The following is a 21,509-nucleotide window of genomic DNA, read 5'->3' as shown; positions in this document are numbered from 1 at the left end:
TATATAGGCTATTTTTTATGATTAGCCTACTTTTTTTTTTATCTGTCATTACTTAACTACAGGTGGGCCTATCAATATGAGGAACTAAGACTCCAAAATGATCGAATATTCACTTCACTGCTTGGTATTTATTAATCATGTTCAGGTTTTGTCAAAGGAAGCAGAAGAAGAGCTTTTTCATTGCTTCAGGCTTTTACTCATTAGAACATCTTGATCCAAAATCCTCTCTTAAAATCAAAAACAAACTACAGCATGGGGTTTCCAGCTTTTTTCCCCCCAAGTACCATCAACTGATATATTCCATATAAACAAGTCATCTTCTTGATAACTTCGTACCTGACTGAACATTTCATTAAGGCCTGAAGAGAATGCTTCCTCCCTACACTTCCTACAACAGGAAGTCTGTGTGACACAAACGCACCATTCAGGGTACTGAAATGTTTTGTTCATGGCAGCAAGTGGCAATTTGTTTAAACTAGCATTTTCTAGGGTACAGATGTAAATATGCGTAGGCTATTACCTTGCTTTTGTGTTGAAAAATTACATGTTTAAATCATAATTTCCATGTCTTTATAGATACCAGGTGCTAATTTGGAATAAACATCCTGATATATAATCAAACTGTATGAATAAGTGTGTGTAGATGTAACAGAGGGATGCACATGAAGCACAGCAGCTCTCTAAATTGGCTCTTTGATGGTTGCTGCTGCATCTCACTGGAGGATATGAGCGGCAATAAATAAGTCTGAACATACATACTGTATACACCCACACACACACACACACACACGGAGCTACAGCTACGCATATGCAAACCGAGCGCTCACAGAAAGCAACTTAATCACACACTTTTCTTTGTTATTATTTACATGATAATCATTTTATCTGTGTGATAGGCGTCCTCGCTGACCCTGAATCTGAATAATAAGAAAAACATTTTTTTTAAAAGAATACGTGCTGGGAAGTGAAATCGATTCATCGCCTGTGCCGGATTTTCTGTGCATTGACAAAACAAACAAGAATGAATCACAAGTTTGACATCAGCAATGCATAATGTGATGGGGCGGATGATGCATTATTCACACAGGGTATTGATTATAGCACAATGCAGGCTCTCTTATCACCACTTTTTCCAATTTCACCATCCTGCAGCATGTTTTGTTTATTTGGGATTGAATGCAATTAAATACACAACTCATTCCAATGCAGAGTCGATATTTATGCATCAAATAAAAAGGGTTTAACATTCAGAAAAACACACAAAAAAAAAAATCCACATCTTTAACCCAGAAACGCACGCAATGAATCCTGCCATTTCTATAGAAGTGAGTTAAACAGTGTGAGGTCTCAGAGGGACTGTAACTCCCGCTGACTGAGCCCCACAGTCACGAATACCGAACCTCTGACAACTTCTAAGCCCCGTCTCTCTCCAGTCTGTCTCCTCTGAAGCTCTAACCCTCCTCCTCCTCCTCCTGCTCATACTCTGCTAAAACCTCTTCCTCCTCTGTCCTGATCCCTTTTCTAGTCCCTGGAACATTTTAGGCCTTTTCTCCTCACCTGCTGTACCGCCTGTCTCCGTCAACTGATGCACGCACACAGATCCTGCAATTCACTCAGACCTTTACGAGACTGCTGAAAGACACAAACTCAATGTTCTCTATTTAGTACAACTGCTCTCTGTTGGATGCTGTGAGGAAAATTGATGTGTATGCTATTTGGTTTATTTAAAAAATGTAGAATGTCAGGAGCTGACAGGCATTGCACAACATTGACGGCAGTTCTTGAGAGTTCTAATCAGTGTAGGAACCATCTTGAAAACATCGTTATCAAACAAAATCATCGTCATTACCATCATCATCAATTATATCAAAACCATCGTCATCATCATCATCATTGAGGTTGTACAGTAGGTGTTCATAAAGAGCTGGGTCTTTAGTTTTTTCTTAAAGGAGCAAAGGGACTCTGCAGATGGAATGGATATCATTCTTAAAGCTCCTGTGAGGAGTTTTGAGTTTGTAATGAAACAGACTATAATTTACTCTGATGCCTCTAAAAGTAGTGGAAACCTTCAGCATTAAGATTGATTATTTCTATATAGTTATTTTTTTATATACCTATCACCCGTGCCGCAGGGTGGGCGTCAGACAGGGCAATAAAGAGCTGATGATGCACAGGGTGTCTATGCTATATATGCATCTGAGTTGCATGTTAGACAGAACAATGAATAAAGGATGACTGTTATTGTAAAAAAAAAAAAAAAAAACCCACTACTTATATGTGTACAGGAAGAGATCAGGAAAGAGATAATAAATATACTTAATCCACAGGGGGCGCCAAAAACAACAAACCCCAAGAGTTTCTCGCAGGAGCTTTAAGGCGAGACAAATGTTTTTATTTGTATCAAACAAACCACAAATGATAAAGATGGCCTCTGGTGACATGTACAAATGGAAGCTCAGATAGAAGAATAACTGGGTAATTATGATGGGAATAATTTGTTAACTTCTTTTTTATTAGAAGACGTCATGACTCTGTGAGTGTTTACTAAGGGGCTGTTTAAGCAGCCGATCTGAAGAAGAAGAAAAGCAGGCTTTACCTTTAATACTGGTCTGTTTTATTCAAAGTAAGACAGAACAGGGAGCCAGCATGCTTAGTACCAGAACAGTGGAAGTAAAGCACCTAAATGGGATACAGTCATGGTATGATTCATGATTTACCTAAAGTGATATCAAAATGTGTTCCTTTTCTTTACAATTTGATAAAAGAAATTCCAACAAATTTTGGTAAAACATATTTTTAAGACCGATTACTCGCCGTATCAGGTTTAAATCACTTTGAATTTTACAGATTATATCAGATCTGTACTTTGTTGTCGCCTCTCTTGCCCTCCGTGCTTTCTGTGGTGCTCTAGTGCGACCTAGTGGTCAGCAGCTGTACTGCAGCTTCAGTCTGAGTTTAGTGTCTAAGCGCATATTTTGACATTTTTTTTTAGACTGCATAGGAGTAGAAACGATCATTTTAAACAGAAAATGAAATTATATTCTTACTACATGTTAATCCCTAACACAATTTAAACTGGATAATCCTGATCAAAAGAATGACTCATTAAACAGCTCATTGATGCTCTCATAAAGTCTGATTAAAGAGCTTTCAGTGGGCCTATCATAAAACCACATAACACTGAGGATACAATGATACAATAAAAACTACTTTTATTTTTCACTGTGGTTTCAAGTGGTTAAGTTGTTAAATATCCTCTGCTTTTACTCCATGGCATGATAGAAGTGGCTAAACGATTAAAGGATCATTCCACTGTCTTTCAGCTTTATATTTGGAATAACAAAAGCCTGTCTAGTGATGCATTTGGAAGATCCTAGGCATGACATATAGTCATTAAATTAACCAATCAACCAAGGCATTACAACATGGGGAATACACCTCACCAGAGGAAATCAAAAGGCCAAGAAATGAAAAACATAAAAAAAGGCCTGAAATGGGCGCACTCACAAGTATCAGCCTCGCCCTGCATCAATGAACGTTAAGATGAATATTGCTTTTTGTGTTGATTGTTCCAAACATGCAGCAGAGCTCAGATTGAGCAGAAATACTGTGGCATGTGTGTTATATGTGTGTGTGTTGTGTTAGCTGTGTGTGTGTTTTGTGTGTTACATGTTGTGTTTGTAATGTATGCTGATACATCGTGTGTCAAAGCCCTGCAGGACAACGACCACAAACATGCCTCCAGACCTCCAGACTGTCAGGACATCTGCCATCGCTGACAGTCATATGTCCCACCGTGTGTGTGTGTGTGTGTGTGTGTGTGTGTGTGTGTGTGTCCATGTGTGTTTGTGTGTGTGTGGAAGGAGAGCTAGATAGTGGGGATGGGTGAATGTTTGGCAGCAGGTCAGTCCAGTGAACATGAGAACAGCCGTGATTTTTAAACATTCATGTCTACGATTCTCTGTGGCACTTTTTTGTTTCATACATCAAAAGGAGCTTAAACATGGCAGACATGTAAGAGAGAACACACACACACACACACACACACACACACACACACACACACAATCACATGCACAAAACATTATGAGAGTTTAACTTGTGCAACTGAAACTAGGTTTTTAAATGCTGCTGAAATTATGAAAATTCAGACTCAAAAGATAGTTTCACTGCAAAGCCATATTCACTGATTGCAAATAACTCTATGAGGGTTTGAGGGTATAAACTATCAATGCTTATAATGTTTGATTTTAAAACACTGAATCTGTTGCAAAACAATATAGCTTGCTTAATAGAGGCCAGTTATTTCACAGATTACAGTTTGATGGTCGGGTGCATGCTTACTCTTCTGACACTAGGGGGAGCAGTTTACTCACACTTGGATCAATGCTCACAGGGAAGAATTGAAGGCTGTTTCAAGGGAATGTCAAACTAATGGAAAACTTCTACTCCTGTTATTTTTATTGTCTGTTTCTGTAAATTAAACTTAAATGCTGAATGTATAGCCTTAACTATTTATTCCCCAATAGATAGAAAGATAAGAAGGTGAAGGGACAGCAAACCCTGTCTTTTTAATAAATCAGTAAGACATGTCAATCCAATGACAGTGGTGTACGCATTGAAATCTGATTGGCCAACACAGATGTCAAAGCCAAAATCTTAAATGATGCTTGGCTATTTTCCTTGTCAGAGGCGGGACTTGCTAGTAGCTGTCTTTGTATTTCAATGTGGCACAATCCCTTTTGTTAGAACTTTAAATTATCACTCATTTAGGCTTACAGCTTATTTATTTGTGAATACAGGCTCAAAGAAATAAGCCAATAAGATATTGCTGTTGAAACTTTGTTGTGTTACTTACTAAGGAAAAAATAAAAAAACAGGAATATGAAATCTTTTGGATACATTAATGTTAGTATTTGAAGTAGGAATGATTAGTGGATATAGAAAGGGTCAAGAAATGCTATTGTGGGAAAATGTGAGAAACACATTTTCACAATCATGATGGTATTTTGTCCCTTCAAGGGTGGGAGGGTGGGGACAGGACAGAAAAAGATTAAGAGCCAATGACTTAACCTGATAACATATTGTATTTTCATTAACTTGTATAATCTTAATATGCAAAGTATGTTGTAATGTTAGTGTAATGGCAATTTTCCAATTTTTTCCTATGTTCCAATTATTGCCATCAATACACAGGTAGGTGTGAAGTCTTACACAGATGCAAACAATGGTTTTCTGCAGTTAGCTTTGAAATGAGTAAAGTAAGCAGAAAGGTAAAGAGATGAAGAAGAGGTATGACATATTGTGTGAATAGAATATCAGAGTAAAAACAGACTTCTCAGAGTTTTTCTTGAGCAAATGTAAAGTTAGTTACATTTTAACTCTGGATGGTTTGCTATATAACTGGAAAATTGTATTTTTTCCAGGTTGACTTTATATTTCTATTGAGAGTTAGGATAGTGGGTAAAGTCAGAAATCAGGGAGAGAGCAAGGGGAATGACATGCAGGAAAGCAGCCACAGGTCGGACTCAAACCTGGGCTGCCTGCTTTGAGGACCACAGCTTCTGTACATGGTACAGGCATATCAACCACTATGCTAGCGGCGTCCCCAACAATAGTCTTTTCATACTGAGAGAGATTCCCGGTCATACTTCTCATCACAAAATAAACACAGTTGAGACAATGACGACTCGATAAACAAACATGTTTCAATGCTGAACCAGCATCGTAAAGTTCACTATCATCAGCATAGAGGGGATGTGGCACAATGATTGTGAAGTTCTGCACATTCATCTTGCAAAGATGGAACAAAATTTAGTTGGATATGATCTTTTTAGCGCTACAGATCTTTTATTCTTTTATTTGACTGATCGTTCTAGTGTTATTATTTTGTATTCAGTCTGGCTGACCTCTAATCAGTTTGTTTAATATTAGTGTCTCCTTTAGGTCTTGTCTATGTTTTAACTCCTTGTGTAATCTGTTGTTTGTATGTCAACTTGTCTTTTGTGGGTTTTTTTCTCATGTGTACGGGCTGCTCCACACTAATTGCCCCAAGAGGGATTAAGGTTAGGGAATACAGTTGTTTGAAGTGAATGTAATTGAATGAGTACCTCCAGTAAGAATTGTTTTTAAAGCTGCGCATCTACTATTTTTGTCATGTGTTTGTGATGTCAGTAGTGATGGTGCACTGCTAAATGACAGCAAATCAAAAATATCACTCATTACTAAACCATCAAACATTCTGGTTCCCTATACATGTGCAAAACATGTGCCGGGGTTATCCCTGCTCTCTTCTTTCTTTGACATATTTTATCTTTGTTTGCAGTATAGAGAGGTTTGTGTACTTTCTGTGTCTTACAAAGTGACTCCTGGGGTACTCATGTCCTTATATTCATTCATGTAGGCCTATTGTAAGAAACATTGCCACATGCTTGAATTCAGTGTCTTCCAAAGCTGTCCATCTGTGAGTACAATACATGAAAGGCTTTAGCTAACCGGCCATGTTATTATTTTGGAAACTACAGAAATGCACGATAAATAAAACATGCATTGTTTTCTTTGTTTTCTTTTACTCACACATGGAAGCTTCCTGCTGCTGTAGCATCACTCCTCTTTAGCAGTAGTGGAGTCTGTGCAGGAGTTCCCCATTCACAAAGCCTGGCTGACTCTACAGAGGGCGGAGAGAGAGAGAGAGAGAGAGAGGGAGAGAGAGGGAGAGAGAGAGAGATGAGACGTCTCTTCCTCACTTGGCTGCATTCGGTTTACCGACACCGGAGAAGCGACCATGCTGTGGAAACTAGTTGAGAATGTCAAGTATGAAGATATTTACGAGGTAACGTTGCCGTCCATCTGTGTGTGTTTTAAAGGAGGAGGACATATTACACGTGTTTCATACTTTGAGGAATAATGCGGTGTTCAGAATTGTTAAATTAAGTGGGATGTTTGTGCAGAAGGATTAAGGGCCTTTTAATTTGTGATAAGGGGATTTTCAAAATCTGAATGTTGGGACATTTCAGCACATGGTTATTTCGATCAGACAGAAATTTAGCTCATATTTTTCTTCAATTTTTGAAAATATTCTTAGTTATCTTTAATTGTGCAATTCTATTTGCTTTTTTTATTTTAAAGACAGGATAAAATGAAAATACAATATTTTAAATAGGATGACTAATTTCCAGTATATTTTTTTCAACATTTTTAATATTGCATCATGATCTCCAATTTTTATTTTTATTTTTTGCAAATTCATATTTTAAGTGCTATAAAACTAACCATTATTCAAATCACCTGCTCTTAAAGAGGTAAGAAATACTTTATAGAAATAGATCAATAAAGGTGCAAAATCATGTTTTAAAAATTTGGTTTGGTTTTAGATTTTAAATTAAACAGTAAAATAAAACATGGGTGAGAGAACCGCGGGGTCAAAGGACGATGGTGTGTGTTGGAATATGTAAATCATTCTGGCTTTCATCCCAGAACAATAATTTCTGTTTTAAACGAGCTGAGGGAAGAAATACCGCCGCGCGCGGGGGCGACGTCCTGCTCCGGCTCGCGCTGAATGGGGTAAAAAAAAAAAAAAAAAAAAAAAAAAAGGGCAACTCGCGAGGCCCCTCGGCTCAGCCCGGTGGGAAACCCCTTGTCTCGTGCCGCACATGGCTATTCTCCCACGGCGCGAGGGAGGGGAGGCTGTGTGATGTTGTTAAACAAGTCAAGCAAGAGGGCAAAGAGGGTTACAATATAAAGTTTAATCGCTTCCTTTGACTCGTGACACCGTTTCACACGAGCCCCGCGTGCGCCCTGTATAGTGTCTCGAGTGTGTTTTTTTAGGCAGACTAATGAAGGCAGCTGCAACACAACATGAGACCCCTTTTATTCAGGAGGATTGTTGTTTTTTGCATGCTGTAGTTAATGTAAATTGCATGGGAATTAATAGAAATGGGGACTTTTGTTGAAGTTTTTTGTCCATGCTGATTTATTATGTTAGAAACCCATTTTCTTTTTAATGGCTGTATCTGCTATGATCGTAACATTTCACCATGGTCTCCATAATAAGAGTCATTATTGACTCTGAGGGTCCTGGTGGTATTGTTGGTGCTTATATGACGTCAAAGTCTACTCGTGCCAAAGAGTCTCTAAAGGCAACAAAGTGTACTTTTCTTGTGTCAGATTCTGCGAGAAAAAGACCCAAAAGTGTGTTATATTTTTGTCATGGGAGGGGGGGCTGGGGGGGGGGACTCCTCACGGGTCTTGTCCCCTCTGTTACGCTTTCTCCAGTGATAGACTCCCTTTCTATCTCCTGCTGCTCGCGCCTCGATTCAGCCCTCCACGGAATTTAAACGTCACTCACGGTTGCGCGAGAGGCTTCACGCTCCATGTGTCGCCCAGTCTCCCCCCCTTGCCTTTGCGCACATTAATATTCCTGTAAGTCTCAGTCATGAATAACAATTACACCGAGGACCGGGGGTAGAGGCGTGCGCTCGGTTGCTCACAGTCAGAGAGGCTGCAGCTCCAGGCGGAGGAAGAGTTCTGCATGGAGCTTTAGTAGACCGGGCCGAGCCTGCAGAAAACACACGAGTTGCGTTTCACCTGGAATGAGTTTAGTCATCCCGGGCTACAACGGTCTTTTCTATCCTGCTGTTTCACTCTAAGCCTGCCCGAGAGAGCAGCAGACGGGTTACAGATGTTAGTTCACTCCTACTCCACTGCGGTGAGTTTTTCTCTCTGTGTTACAGAATCGCTGGATATTGCAAGGAAGTTTCGTTTTGAGACATTTTTAAATTAGGCTGTGATATTTTCCTCGAGGCTTTCTTTTTTTTTTTTTCCTTGTTCAGGACATTCAGTGTCAGTTTGTTTAGGCTGCATCACCAGGGGCGAAATCCTCCAACAAACGCATCCTGGTTCAGGCCTCCAATTTGTTTAGTTTTGTTCAAATTGTTCCAGTTTCCATGTGTAACATTTTCTTCTTCTCCTCCTCCTCTTCAAGGACCGGCATGACGGTGTCTCGAGCCACAGCTCGCGCCTGTCCCAGCTGGGCTCGGTGTCGCACGCGGGACCCTACTCGAGCGCCCCGCCGCTGTCTCACGCGCCCTCCTCGGACTTCCAGCCCCCGTACTTCCCGCCGCCGTACCAGCCGCTCGCTCACTACCAGAGCCAGGACCCGTACTCCCACGTCAGCGACCCGTACTCCCTGAACTCCCTGCACCAGAGCCAGCAGGGCGCGTGGGGGGCTCGGCAGCGGCAGGATATGACCGGAGACCGGATGGAGAGCTCCGGTCTGCTGGCTCAGCCCCGGGCTTCACTGCCGCAGCTGTCCGGGTTGGACCCGCGGAGGGACTACGGAGGCGTGAGGCGGCCTGATGTGCTATTGCACTCCGCTCATCCGGGACTGGAGCCCGGGATGGGAGATGGACTACTGCACGGGCTGCATATGGAAGATGTACAGGTGAGACAAATAGACCCGTTTGGTTTTCAATTAAGGATTTTAATTAGCCTACATCCCCAAAAAAGCTTCCACAAAATCCAGCAGGCTAAGATCACATATTGTGGTACATTTAGCCTACTTTCACGTCAGCTAAATAGCAGATATAAAGAAAAAATAGCCTTCTTTATCAAATGTGGCTACAGCTGTTTACAGAAGGCCTAAATGTTTATTTTTACTCAACATTTAGGCTAACTACAACAAATATATATTTTTCCTAATACTAAATTAAAATAGAGTTTAAGTGGTAGCTTTTTCTTGTTAAATTTAATTTGTGCTTTCCATTGTCTCTGCATGTTTCCGGTCCTTCAGAGTAAAGGTCAGTGACCTCAGAGCAGCTCCCTCAGGGCTGGACTCTCTCAGCAGCTGTAGCCTCAAACTAAATGGCCCTCAGCTCAACACACTGTCTGCACAGACCTGCGACTTCTACTTTGATGAGGAGATGCTGCTATGTGAAAAAAAAAATACTGGCCATAAAAACTGCTGTATGCAGTTCAAATGTAGCTTTTTCAAATTTAAATTCAAATCATTTTGCTGTCTTAAGGTTATTCAATAAGGCCATTTAAAACGGAAAGTTCTGGATCTGCTGTTATTTGTGGAACAAATAGTACCTATGTGTTTAAAATTAGATTTTTTTTTTTTTTTTTTAATGTGTTTTTTTTCTACCATGTATCCATGGTAGCGTTGCTGCTCATGTTTTTTTTTTCCTCCTTGATATTTAAGAAATTGAATGTTCCTTTTCTCACAACATGTAGATTGTTTTGTAAGCATCGCTGCTGCTGAGGTGCAAATCATAAAAAAAGCAAGCTGGAAGACTTTATATTAAGCTGTATAGGATTTCATCTCCTCGTTCCCCCCCTCAGGGCTCTACCATCACGAATTGTTTGCCATTTAACCTCCACAATAGATTCTCATTTCTGGCTCTCCGTTTTTGTGTCATGCATATATTAACCCCACATACATTTGTTTCAACAAATTCTTTGTTTTTTGTTTTTTCGTGTTTTGCACGGGCGTGCAGCAATTATGGCGACATCAGGTCTGTTTAAGAGGGAATTTATCTCGCTGGATGATGAATGAGATTGATGAATGAGGCTTTGAAACAGTTGGAACAGCATCTTCTCTATGAGCCACATTATTACGAAGAAAGAGACAGAAGTCATTACAAGACAGATTTGTTTGCTCTGACTAAACAAACACCTTTAGACTTTCAAAACCGGGAAATAAATCCAGTAGGCATATTTAAAGTATAAAGCATTGTCTTGTTGGAGCTTGTTGTTTTTTACAGTATGGATCCTCTTGATTGAAACAGACGATATAAACATTTGTTTATTTTGTTCCTAACAGACAATTGACGACACCAACGGGACGAACATCCTGGATCAATCAGTAATAAAGAAAGGTAGGAACACACTCATTTATAGACATGTTTGTCTCAATTCTTTTTAACAGTCTTTTGCAATTGTGCGATAAAAACGACTACTGATCATAAACAGCCTATCAAATAAAACCTGTCAAACATTTTATTCGTCTTTGAAATGTTTTGAGGATTGTGTGCAAAATGGTAGGTTACTTTAGGCTATTTTCCCTCCATTAATTCGTTAATTAATGTATTCTTTTATGGCATGATATAAATTGATCATTTCTGGTAAGAATGAATGTCTCACTAATAAAAGGTTAAATCTGGACACATGTTGTACCTACACTGTGCCCACGTTTCTGGGCTGTCAAATGTCGTTTTTTTTTTTGGAGTCGGTGATGAGAAGTTGAAAGGAGGGTTAACGATCCCGGGGTATTGACTGGCAGGCAGTGTGTCGCTGACAGGGCTGCCATGCTGTCGCTCTGATGATGTGCCGTGATTTAGTTACGGGATGTTGAGTGACTGAGCTCCCCGCGGGGCATTTAAGCCGCTGATGTAATAAATGGCACCGCTCACGGAGATCTCGTGAGCTCGTTTAGAGCTAATCTGCGGTATTATCCCCCGTGGAGCCATCAAAACCCCCTCACAACTGGCCCCTACGCTTGCTTGCATGCACGAGGCTGACTGGCTTCTTCTTCTTTTCTTTTTTTTAACACCATTAGCGCGAGCATTAACACCCAGTGTTGAAGGAGCATCTATAGTGATGGCTGGTGGGAGTTAAACCGGCCGTGGAGAAAAGACAGGGAGGTGGTTAATGCGATTTAAGAGCGCGAGCCAATCAACAATCGATAATATTGTAATGAGAATGTCGCGCGACATTAAATAACAGCAAATGCCCGGCGCGTGGGGGGCTTCATTAGGTCTCATATAGGCTACTGAACAAAGTTTAACAAAAAGGCCTCAGTTCAGAGATTGACAACTTGTCTTAATCCCGTTTTTCCACCTGTTTTTTTAAAGGGCAAATCATTTTTCCTCTTTCAGTCCCCATGCCCCAAAAGAACATGGGCTCCCTGATGCTCGGGAAGGACGGCCTGATCGGTGGGGTGACCGTGAACATAAACGAGGTGTTCTGCTCGGTACCGGGCCGCCTGTCGCTGCTCAGCTCCACCTCCAAGTACAAAGTGACCGTAGGGGAGGTGCAGAGGAGACTGTCCCCGCCCGAGTGCCTCAACGCCTCCCTGTTGGGGGGCGTGTTGAGAAGGTACGACTGCAAGCCTCGGAGCATGTTGAAAGTTCAGGCAGAACTGTGGATGTAAAAAAAAAAAAAAAAAAAGCTTGTGGATCGTTAAATATTAAGAGGTAGATATTAATTAAAGCCAGAGCTGTAAAGTCTCAGAATCTGTGCCATTTACAGCCCACAGTCAATTTAACACAAACCAAACCTCTGGAGACAAAATGAGCACAAAGCTCATGACTTCTGTTTAATAAAAGTTTCCAAACTGTGCAGCTGCTGTTGGTCAATTATTAGGCTAAATATAACAGGGTTAGGGTTAGTTCTGTGTGTGTTATTGAATCATTTTCTTAATATTTTGTCAGAGTTGTACTGATTCGATTTTGTTCTCCAGAGCAAAGTCTAAAAACGGAGGGAAATGTCTGCGAGAGAAGCTGGAGAAGATTGGACTGAATTTACCTGCTGGAAGACGCAAAGCTGCCAACGTCACGTTATTAACATCTCTAGTAGAAGGTGACTGGGTTCATATTTTATTCACAAAATAATAATACAATAAATAGAAACGGGGTTTTTTTTTCGCTGTCAAGGGCAAATGTTGCAAAAGAGAAATTATTAGAACCTTTCATTTTGTTATCTTCCCATGAGAGCGACATGGAGTCAGGATCAGGCCAAACTAAGATTACAAAGGTCATGATCCTCTGAGCGTTAGAAATGACAATAGCTTGTGTTATTAATAGAAGCTGAAGAAGAAAAAAAAGGAACTTAAGGGAAATAATACCCACTATTGAGAAAGTAGAGGCAGGAGAATTAAATTAATTAAATGACTTAAATGATGAATTTTTGCACGTGAGGCCTACCTGCTAAAAAAAAAACAGCTGTGAAAAGTGTTTTCTCTTTGCTTCTCTTAGGTCAACTTGTTGCCCAGAGCAACACTTCAAGATCTTTATATTCTTATTTAGACTTTATAGGGAGCACTATAATGAAAGAAAATAAGATATATTTTTTTAAATACCAAACAGGCTACCTATTCCCACGTTACTTATTAGATTAAGTCGTTTTTCCACGATGGGTTACTGCGAAGGGCGTAATAAAATAGGTCCAAAATTAAATATGTAGGCCTAATATGCACCTGGCATTAATTTCCACCCAATGGAATTGCGAGTTTTACCACTGTTTCTGGACTTTATTTAATCTAATTTTTAATTCATTTATATTATTTTGTATTATTTATGGTATTTTTAATTATTATTTTTTTATTAGTTAAGGGACTTACTTGTTATAACATGCCCGTTGAAAAGGGCTGATAATAAGCTCATTAGCTAACCCTGACACATTGATATTTAACTAAAATGTTTAATAACGTAGGTATATCTGATAAATGATAACAACAGGCTAATACTACGTTTTGCGTCACCTGAAAAGAAGACGGCGGAGGGATATTAGTGTACAAATGGATAGCGTGTAATTTTTAAACAAATAGGCTAATCAGTGAACATGATAAAAAGGAAAGCATAAGAAGGTGGGTTATTAAAGGGTGAGGAGGTCAAAGACCCTCTGAAGTGAACTGAAATCATTTTTAACATCTAACTTCTTGTTCGTCTGTGTTTTATATTTCAATTGTCTTGACACCACACCTTCACCTTCCCCCCTCAGGTGAAGCGGTGCACCTGGCCCGGGATTTCGGTTACATCTGCGAGACGGAGTTCCCCACCAAAGCCGTGAGCGAGTACCTCAACCGGCAGCACGCGGACCCCAACGAGCTGCACACGCGGAAAAACATGCTGCTGGCGACAAAGTGAGTGTGATGGAGCGTTTGATTAGATCCTGTTCGTCCATATAGTCTTTATAGAGTCTGTCAGAGAGGCAATATAATACGTGTCTGCTGCTGTGTGGTATACAGGAAGAGAGACCGGTGGAATGAGATTAAACCAGAACACCAGCTGTGGTTGAATCGCTGATATGAGCAATTCAAGTAGGCCTATCTATAGACACATTTAGACAGCAGAGCTTCACGAAAATTAAGGAGTACAAGGATCAGACGCCAGACAGAGATACAGGATTTGATGGAGAAACACAACGACCTAAATAAAAGAAAAGTGTCAAGATGTAAAGGTTTATAATTCAGGTTTTTGTTGCTGATGATTTAAATAACAGATCAACGTAGAAAGGTTAAAAAAGGGCAGCACCCTCTGACAGTAAGTACATTTCTGATGGAAGGAATCCTTGTGAAATTAAACTCTTTTTCATTGTCATGGGGCCTGTATGCCCCCCTTCCTAGGGCCTCTGCCCGAGGGTGCAAACCTCCCATATCCTCCTCTCTATATACTGCACCCAGTCCCACTTTGGGAATATAGTGGATATGCACTGACATTTACAAAAGAGGATGAGATTTTCTTAATGAAACACATCACACTGGATATGGATTTGACCTGTAATTTAAAAGGGCTGATTGGAAAATGTTCATACTGAAGAATAAGGGAAGTTAAATTCATTACAAAGGCCTGAGCAAAAAACCCACATTACAGTCAAATATATTTTTATTGTAACTAAATTGAAAGTATCAGGTCATCAATTTTCACCTTATGATTGTGATTTATTTGAGATCCTGGATAAGGGATGAAATATATTGAATTAAATCTCATCACTTTGTATGCAACTGCACAACTTCACATCTTTACAAGCGGCTCATTGCACAGAATAACCTTTAGCTCGTGTATAAATGAACCTTATGGGCCTTATACAGCTCTCAGACATTATAAAACATGAGCTTTGAGGTGGCTGGTGTATGTTTGACCTCTGCTTCAGGTCTTAAAAGAGAACCATTTTACATCTGACTCCTCGTAAAGTTGCTTTTATTAATCCGTTTTTATGGCTGTTAAACTGTGGAATTGAATCAAGGAGAGTGTGATTAGCTTTAGCGACTGAGAAATGTAGATTTTCTTAAAAGGAAGCCTGGCTAGCAGAGGTGCTGTGAGTTAAAAATGAAGACTGAATCTGAGAATAAATTTAGATTTTGGCCTATTTCTACTTTGTGCAAAAATAACCCAAATCAACTAGTCATCATTTTGTTCCTTTACATCGTCTGGAAGAAGATAACGAAACAAAAAGGGTTGGAAATGGATCAACAAAAGATGTAGATTTCTTCAGGAAAGACAAGGTAGCAGAGGTGATGTGTTTTTAAAAAATGTGGAATAAGCACCCGAATAATTATATTTTTGCTTTCTTTAATGTTTAAAACAAGCAATCAGGGTAGTGTTTTTTTTTATTTCTATTCATTTCCCTGAGTTGTGTTTTTCTAAGCAGAAGGGATTGGAATTGGAGCAAAAATTGTCTGATCAGCTGAAAAACAAAGAAGTGTAGATTTTTCTTTTTGTAGAGAAACCGGGGTTGCAGAGGTGACATAGATCTAAAAATGTGGATAAAATTAGAGAAATACTCTAAATCTTTGCCTGTTTTTACCTCGACAAATAAGTAAAAAACCATCTGCCAATAAATTAATAGTCCCATTCTGTGTCTGTTTATTCCCCTGAATTGGAGTTTTCTGGGTGATAAAGGTTGCACCAAGAGCCGTACCACCCTCTAACGAAGATCCCCTCAGGAAACTCTTATTTTTAGCTTGCATAAATAGTGCTTTCTGCTGGCCTGCACTGCATAAACCATCTGCCTATCTGTGTGTGTGTGTGTGTGTGTGTGTGTGTGTGTGTGTGCATCCCAATGTACTCAGTATGTACGGTGTGCTCGGTGGTGGATGTTTGATGCTCAGATTCAAACCTGTTCCAATACTGTGTGTCGGTGCTGCCTGTTAGAAATTCATTATTTAGCAGTGAAGTGTTTCAAGTCGTCAGAAAAACAACAGCGAGGGCCGCCAGTGTAGCCCGGGGAGGCGGCTTTCTCCTCTCTACTCCCCTAACCCCAGCTGGGCTCGGCCCGCACAGCCTGTCACTCATTTGCTGTAGCTCTGCCCTTAGGCCGCTGACAGGGTGTGCAAGTGTGTGTGTGTGTTTGTGGGGTGTGCAAATCTGAGAGAGGGGGTAAAGAAGACGAAGAAGTAGAGAGAGAGAGAGGGAGAGAGGGGGGTCTCTTGAATATCAAATGTAGGCCTAAAACCAGAAGATGATTTGCTGAAATTTAACAAGGACAGCAAGGTGAAGAAGGAGGGTTTTTCTTTTCTCGGTGCATTTTTAACATCAATTCTGCAGTGAAAATAAAGATCAATCTGTATTTAATTAGACAAATTAACAGACAAGTATCTACATTGAACGTTGAGGACACAAACTGTAAAACTGTCATGCTTCTACTTTAGTTAGTTACTTCATTTTCAGGCATAAAAGAGTGGTTCAAATATGCACTGTGGACATTTGGCTTGTTTTTTCTTGGGGACATTTTTATATTAAGAGGATCATTGTTCAGTATTTTTCTTCTTCATGAAGGAAATTTGTTAATCTAATTGGTTAATTATATATTAAGTAGGTTTATGTATGTGTATGGATTCTGAATATATTCATCTGAAGTGTAATAGACGTATGAGTCAGGCCTTCTGGTCATTACATGAAGGCCTTTCATTGGGGGAATGTTACTGAGAATCCTGCTCTGTCAGAGCTGCCACTCAAACCCAATCGTTGGATATTCTGTAGCCAGTGATTGCATCAACTTCATGCAACTTCTTTTTCTTTTTGTTTCCCAAATGCATTCTGGAAAACCCGAGGAAAATGATCAAGTTTTATAGAGTGAAATGAAGTTTCCCACCTGCATGCAAACAGGTGTTAGGATGCACTGGAAATAACTGCGATACGTTTTAAAAGAGGAATATTCTTACAGGGTTTCTTCTTTAGATTATGTCACACAGGTTTACACAGGGAAGTAGATTTTCTTGCATCAAAACTTTCATTGGAGTATCGCTAAAATAAGTCTGAAAATGGGAATCAACCATCTTTATCTTTAACAGAGAACTCCTATTAATCATCTAAAATCACAGCGCTGATGATGCACAAAGTGTTTCCTTTAGTTTCCCGTTGAACAGACGTGACATGTATTTAGCCTTGCATTACTTCCAGAACTGCTATATATGGCATTTTAAACAGGTGCTGACTACCTTTACAACCAATCAGAGCCAAACAAACTTGGGACGTAGCTATTGGCTGACAGCCTAGTTAGCTAGTTCCACAGGTGTTTGGCATGACACAGTTTAGCATTCGTACAACTTCAGCAAAGTCTTTTAATACTGACGTGATTGCAGATTCTGATACAACCACATCAAGCAACCAAGCCGTCTTGATTGGTTATGAATATGCCTGAACTGCACTTAGCCCCGCCCCACTTTGGATAAATTGTTGTGATAGGCCTGATCTGAATAACGATAGGGAGACAGGAACATCTGCCACAGCATACAGCATCAACTCTTAGACTTGACTTAAGTTTACTTCAGGAAGAACTGCAGGTACATCTGCTGCAAAATATTATTCCCCCCCCCACAGAGGACTCTCAATAAGATGTGTGTAGTGGTTGACTTTGGTGCATTCAATGAGGTTTTAAGTTAGGCAGAGGTTGCACATACTGTCTTGCTGACAGTGTTAGTATTGTTAGGAATTGTTGTACTGTTTGGGTGATCATTCAATTTGCAATTTGCTGATTTAAATATTGACTTCAGACAGACAGCAAGTAGGTTTTTGTTGCATTAGCAGGTGCAGTGAAGGAGACAGCTGTAGAAGACTTTTCAGAGGGTTCTGATATCATGTAGTCAGACTTCTGTGTCATCAGCTCCATTTTTTATATTCAGAGGAAAACAGTGAAAAATAAAAAATAACAGACATCTCATGCTGCTGTCAAATGTCCTCAAAAAGCAGCTGTGTGAAAACCTTTAGATAAGAGAGACGTCCCCTCCTGACGTCTTGTTTTTTTTTCTCCTCCCCTGCAGACAGCTGTGCAAGGAGTTCACAGACCTGCTGGCCCAGGACCGGACTCCCCTGGGCAACTCCCGGCCCAGCCCCATCCTGGAGCCCGGCATCCAGAGCTGCCTGTCCCACTTCTCCTTCATCACGCACGGCTTCGGCTCGCCCGCCATCTGCGCCGCGCTCACCACCCTCCAGAACTACCTCACAGAGGCTCTCAAAGGACTCGACAAGATGTTTCTCAACAACCCGCCCAACAACCGGCACGGCGGCGACGGCGGCGGCAACAAGGCCGGCGACAAAGAGGAGAAGCAGAGGAAATGAAGCAGGGGGATGAAGAGGTGTTACAAACCCGTTACGTCTAGCTTTACACCACTGCCACTGACCTGCCACACACACACACACACACACAGACACAGGGCCGAGGAGGAAGAGGAGGACAGCCCCGTGGGCCAGTGTCGGAGATCACAGAGGAATTTTTTTCATCTGTGTTACGTTCTTTTCATTCCCCCCCCCCCAAGGACATGGTGGTTACTGTGTTACATCCATTTGCTCCCCCTGCCTGCATCCTGTGAGACTGAGACTCTGTGAGCAGCCAACAAAAGGACTTTGTGTATGTGTGTGTGTGCCTGCGTGAGTGTGCGCTTGTGTTTGTCCTCACCATAGACTGTAAAAAAAAAAAAAGATGAACAGCTCCTTAAAAAGTGAAGCCAAAAGATCTCCATATAGCCCACCGGGGACTTGCAGCAGTATAGGCTATAAGCTCCGCCTCCTCCATGTTAACAGATGGGAAACGGGTCAAACTTATGGTTAGGTGTCTTCATGCTGGTTTACATGCGAGTGTTCATTTATCTGTGATGTTTGCTTATAAATTAGTTGCATTTATAACTTTATGATTGACAGCTCCTTTGACAAATGCAGAGCTCTGAAGCGGAGTATAGGAGGAATGGTAAGATGAACTACAATACAGTCATGAATATCCCCCAAAACACAAGAATGTCTACTTGAGAAAAACAGATGTGGTGCATTAGACTTTGCCGGTATAGGAGGGGACTTTGTCGATAAGTTCAATGTGTGTTTTAGGGAGTGGGACGTCAATGCTATGGCTCTAAATGTGCAGACTCTATAGCTTCTTGCATCATCAGTCATTTATTATCTTTTACCACGAGTGTCTGCTGTCGACTTTGCAGTCTGAGGGGTCTTTGCCGGTTAGTTGATCAGTAAAATGTGTATGTCTGGGAGCAGTAGAGGTGGAACTGCTAGACCACGGCTCCACCATTCGGTCTTTATTATGAGCTCCAAAAAGACATCACCAGTCATCGTAGTCCATAACAGTTAATGACAGAAAAAGCTGCCCTGCTGTAGACTTTGCCGGACCCAGGGAATCTTTGCAGGTTTGTTTGTGAAATGGCTTTTTTTGGGGGGCAGCAGTATAGGTGTGGAACTTGCAATACCATGGCTCCACCAGCCGGTCTTTACTGTGAAGACTCTCAACGTTATGGACTGTTATAGTCCATTTAACTGTGAAGGTCTGCTTCAGATCATGGCAAAAATAAAAACAGATCTGCATCCGCTGATTTTGCCAGCGACGACTTAAAAATGTTAGCTTTGGTCAGCGGAGGGAGCGGGAATTCAAATACTGCAGCTCCACAGTTTACTGGCTCCAAAAGTTATCGGCACTTGTCTCGGGGGAAATTTGCTTCACTTTTGCTTCACAGCGTTGAGCCGGAGTTGTCCATCTTTAATACAGTCACTGGTCCTCACACAGAAAAGCATTGCTGATATGAAGATTGGGTGATGAGTGTTATATCTGTTAAACAGGTTTGTGTGGTACGAGGCGTGTGGGTGTTAATTTATGTGTGTAAATATTTATTTATATTAATTTAAAACGGATGGTTGTGTAAATAGGCGCAGCAGCTACTTTGGAGGAGTAGGCCTATTTATCTGTGATTCGACCGGTGGGTGGGTGGGTGGGGGGGCAGGACTCATCCAATGTTTTTCTGTTCTTATAGAGCTGTTGTCATGGTGATGATGATGATGATGATGATGGGTAGACATGCTTCTAATTGTCCAGTGATTTCATTTCTATCACATTGATAATAAACCATGTGTTTTATTATGCGAGGAGTGCAGCCCGAGCCTTTTCTCCCGCAGGGAAAGAGTCCCACTATCAGGGTCAAAGGTCCCGAGTCACTTTCACTTCAATCAATTCAAAATGTAAATCATGGTGTTCATTAGTTAAGGGTATTTAACTTAACTTATTTCACTGAATATTTATGACCACCTGTGAGTAAAATGCTCAGAAATGCAGACGATGGCATGCGAAGGAAATTAGGATCGGCTCAGCTCGACACTGTGATGTCACTCACTGGGATTTTTTTTAATGTTGTGGGTCAAATTTAAAGGCTGGGCATCTTTGACAAATAATAGATTTAGGATAAATGTGCTGGTTTAGGTACTATTTTTAAAAAAACATAGCAATCCAAGTGGGATAACAACAACATTGAAGAGTATAAACTACTCAGCTGTCAAGTATTTGTTGCAGCAGGGGGATCATCTGTGATCATTTTGATCAATAAAAAAGCAGAATGTATTAACTCAGTAATTCTTATAAATTAGATAAAAAATTAAACTATATGATACATTATATTTGCTCTTGAATGTAAATGAAAAAGTTACAAAACTGGACTAACAACAACACTGATTAAGCAGACAATACATCCAGGCCGAAAGAATAACAATCAGGTCTATTGATCGTCTTATTCCTAAAAATGTTTGTTAAAAAACAAAAAAGTTCTTAAGCAGATGAAAGAGTGTTTTTCAAGGTAAAGTTAAGTCACATTTTCAGTTACAACCTTTACCATGTGTTTAAAAACACCACTCAACACTCCTTTGAATTGTCATTATTGGCTGTTGTCGCCGTTTAAGATTCTGAAAGTTACATTTCAGAATAAAACGTACAAAGGTGCAAGAATAAAGAAAATGCGAAATGCTGGATATAAAACGAGCTTTATGCTTTAACGAGCTTTAGAAGGACTAAAATAGCCTATCAGTATTCTGCAGTCTATTTCGCCACACACACACACACACACACACACACGCACACACACACACACACGCACACACACACACACACACACACACACACACACACACGCACACACACACACACACACACACACACACAATGATGGATATGGTCTTATTCCAGAGAGATAATTGGCTGTATTTTCCGGACAGTGAGGGCCTCGATTCAGAGAGGATTCTCTCCCTCTCTCTCGCACGCGCAGGGGGAATAGAATCGTGCCTCGCGGGCCCGTGGGGATCTTCCGGGAGAGCGCGAGACACACTCAGAAAGAAAGAAAAAAAAAAGTAGAGGGAGACAGAGAAAGAAAGCTAATGAGAAATTGAGGCAGAGAGAGAGAGACAAAATAGGGGGAGAGAGAGAGAGAGAGAAAGGGGGGGGGGGGGGGAGAGAGAGAGAGGAAAGTGTCCCGCGGGCTCAGCGTGACCCGTGGAGTGGAACGCCGCGTGACGCAGGTGCAGAGTTCAGCA

The 21,509-nt window shown here is 40.8% G+C and overlaps 1 protein-coding gene across 4 annotated transcripts; it reads left to right on the top strand.

The window, feature by feature from the left end:
• Window positions 1-6,681: 6,681 nt before the first annotated feature.
• On the top strand, window positions 6,682-20,078 carry tfap2b (transcription factor AP-2 beta). Of its 4 annotated transcripts, none has more exons than XM_020639892.2 (7): window positions 6,682-6,832; window positions 8,984-9,442; window positions 10,823-10,877; window positions 11,877-12,096; window positions 12,461-12,579; window positions 13,720-13,861; window positions 17,981-20,078. In XM_020639892.2, the coding sequence occupies exons 1-7, from the start codon at window positions 6,785-6,787 to the stop codon at window positions 18,276-18,278; spliced, it is 1,341 nt and encodes a 446-aa protein (XP_020495548.1). In that variant the 5' UTR covers window positions 6,682-6,784; the 3' UTR covers window positions 18,279-20,078. The 4 variants fall into 4 exon arrangements, with proteins under 4 accessions (XP_020495548.1, XP_020495546.1, XP_065820053.1 ...); XM_020639890.2 differs by having other exon boundaries at window positions 11,853-12,096; XM_065963981.1 differs by lacking the exon at window positions 6,682-6,832 and adding an exon at window positions 8,313-8,707 and having other exon boundaries at window positions 11,853-12,096.
• The last annotated feature ends 1,431 nt before the right edge of the window (window positions 20,079-21,509 follow it).

Source organism: Labrus bergylta, chromosome 15 (assembly GCF_963930695.1).
Source record: "Labrus bergylta chromosome 15, fLabBer1.1, whole genome shotgun sequence".
Classification (NCBI taxonomy): Eukaryota; Metazoa; Chordata; class Actinopteri; order Labriformes; family Labridae; genus Labrus; species Labrus bergylta.
This window is presented reverse-complemented; position numbering and strand designations above follow the sequence as displayed.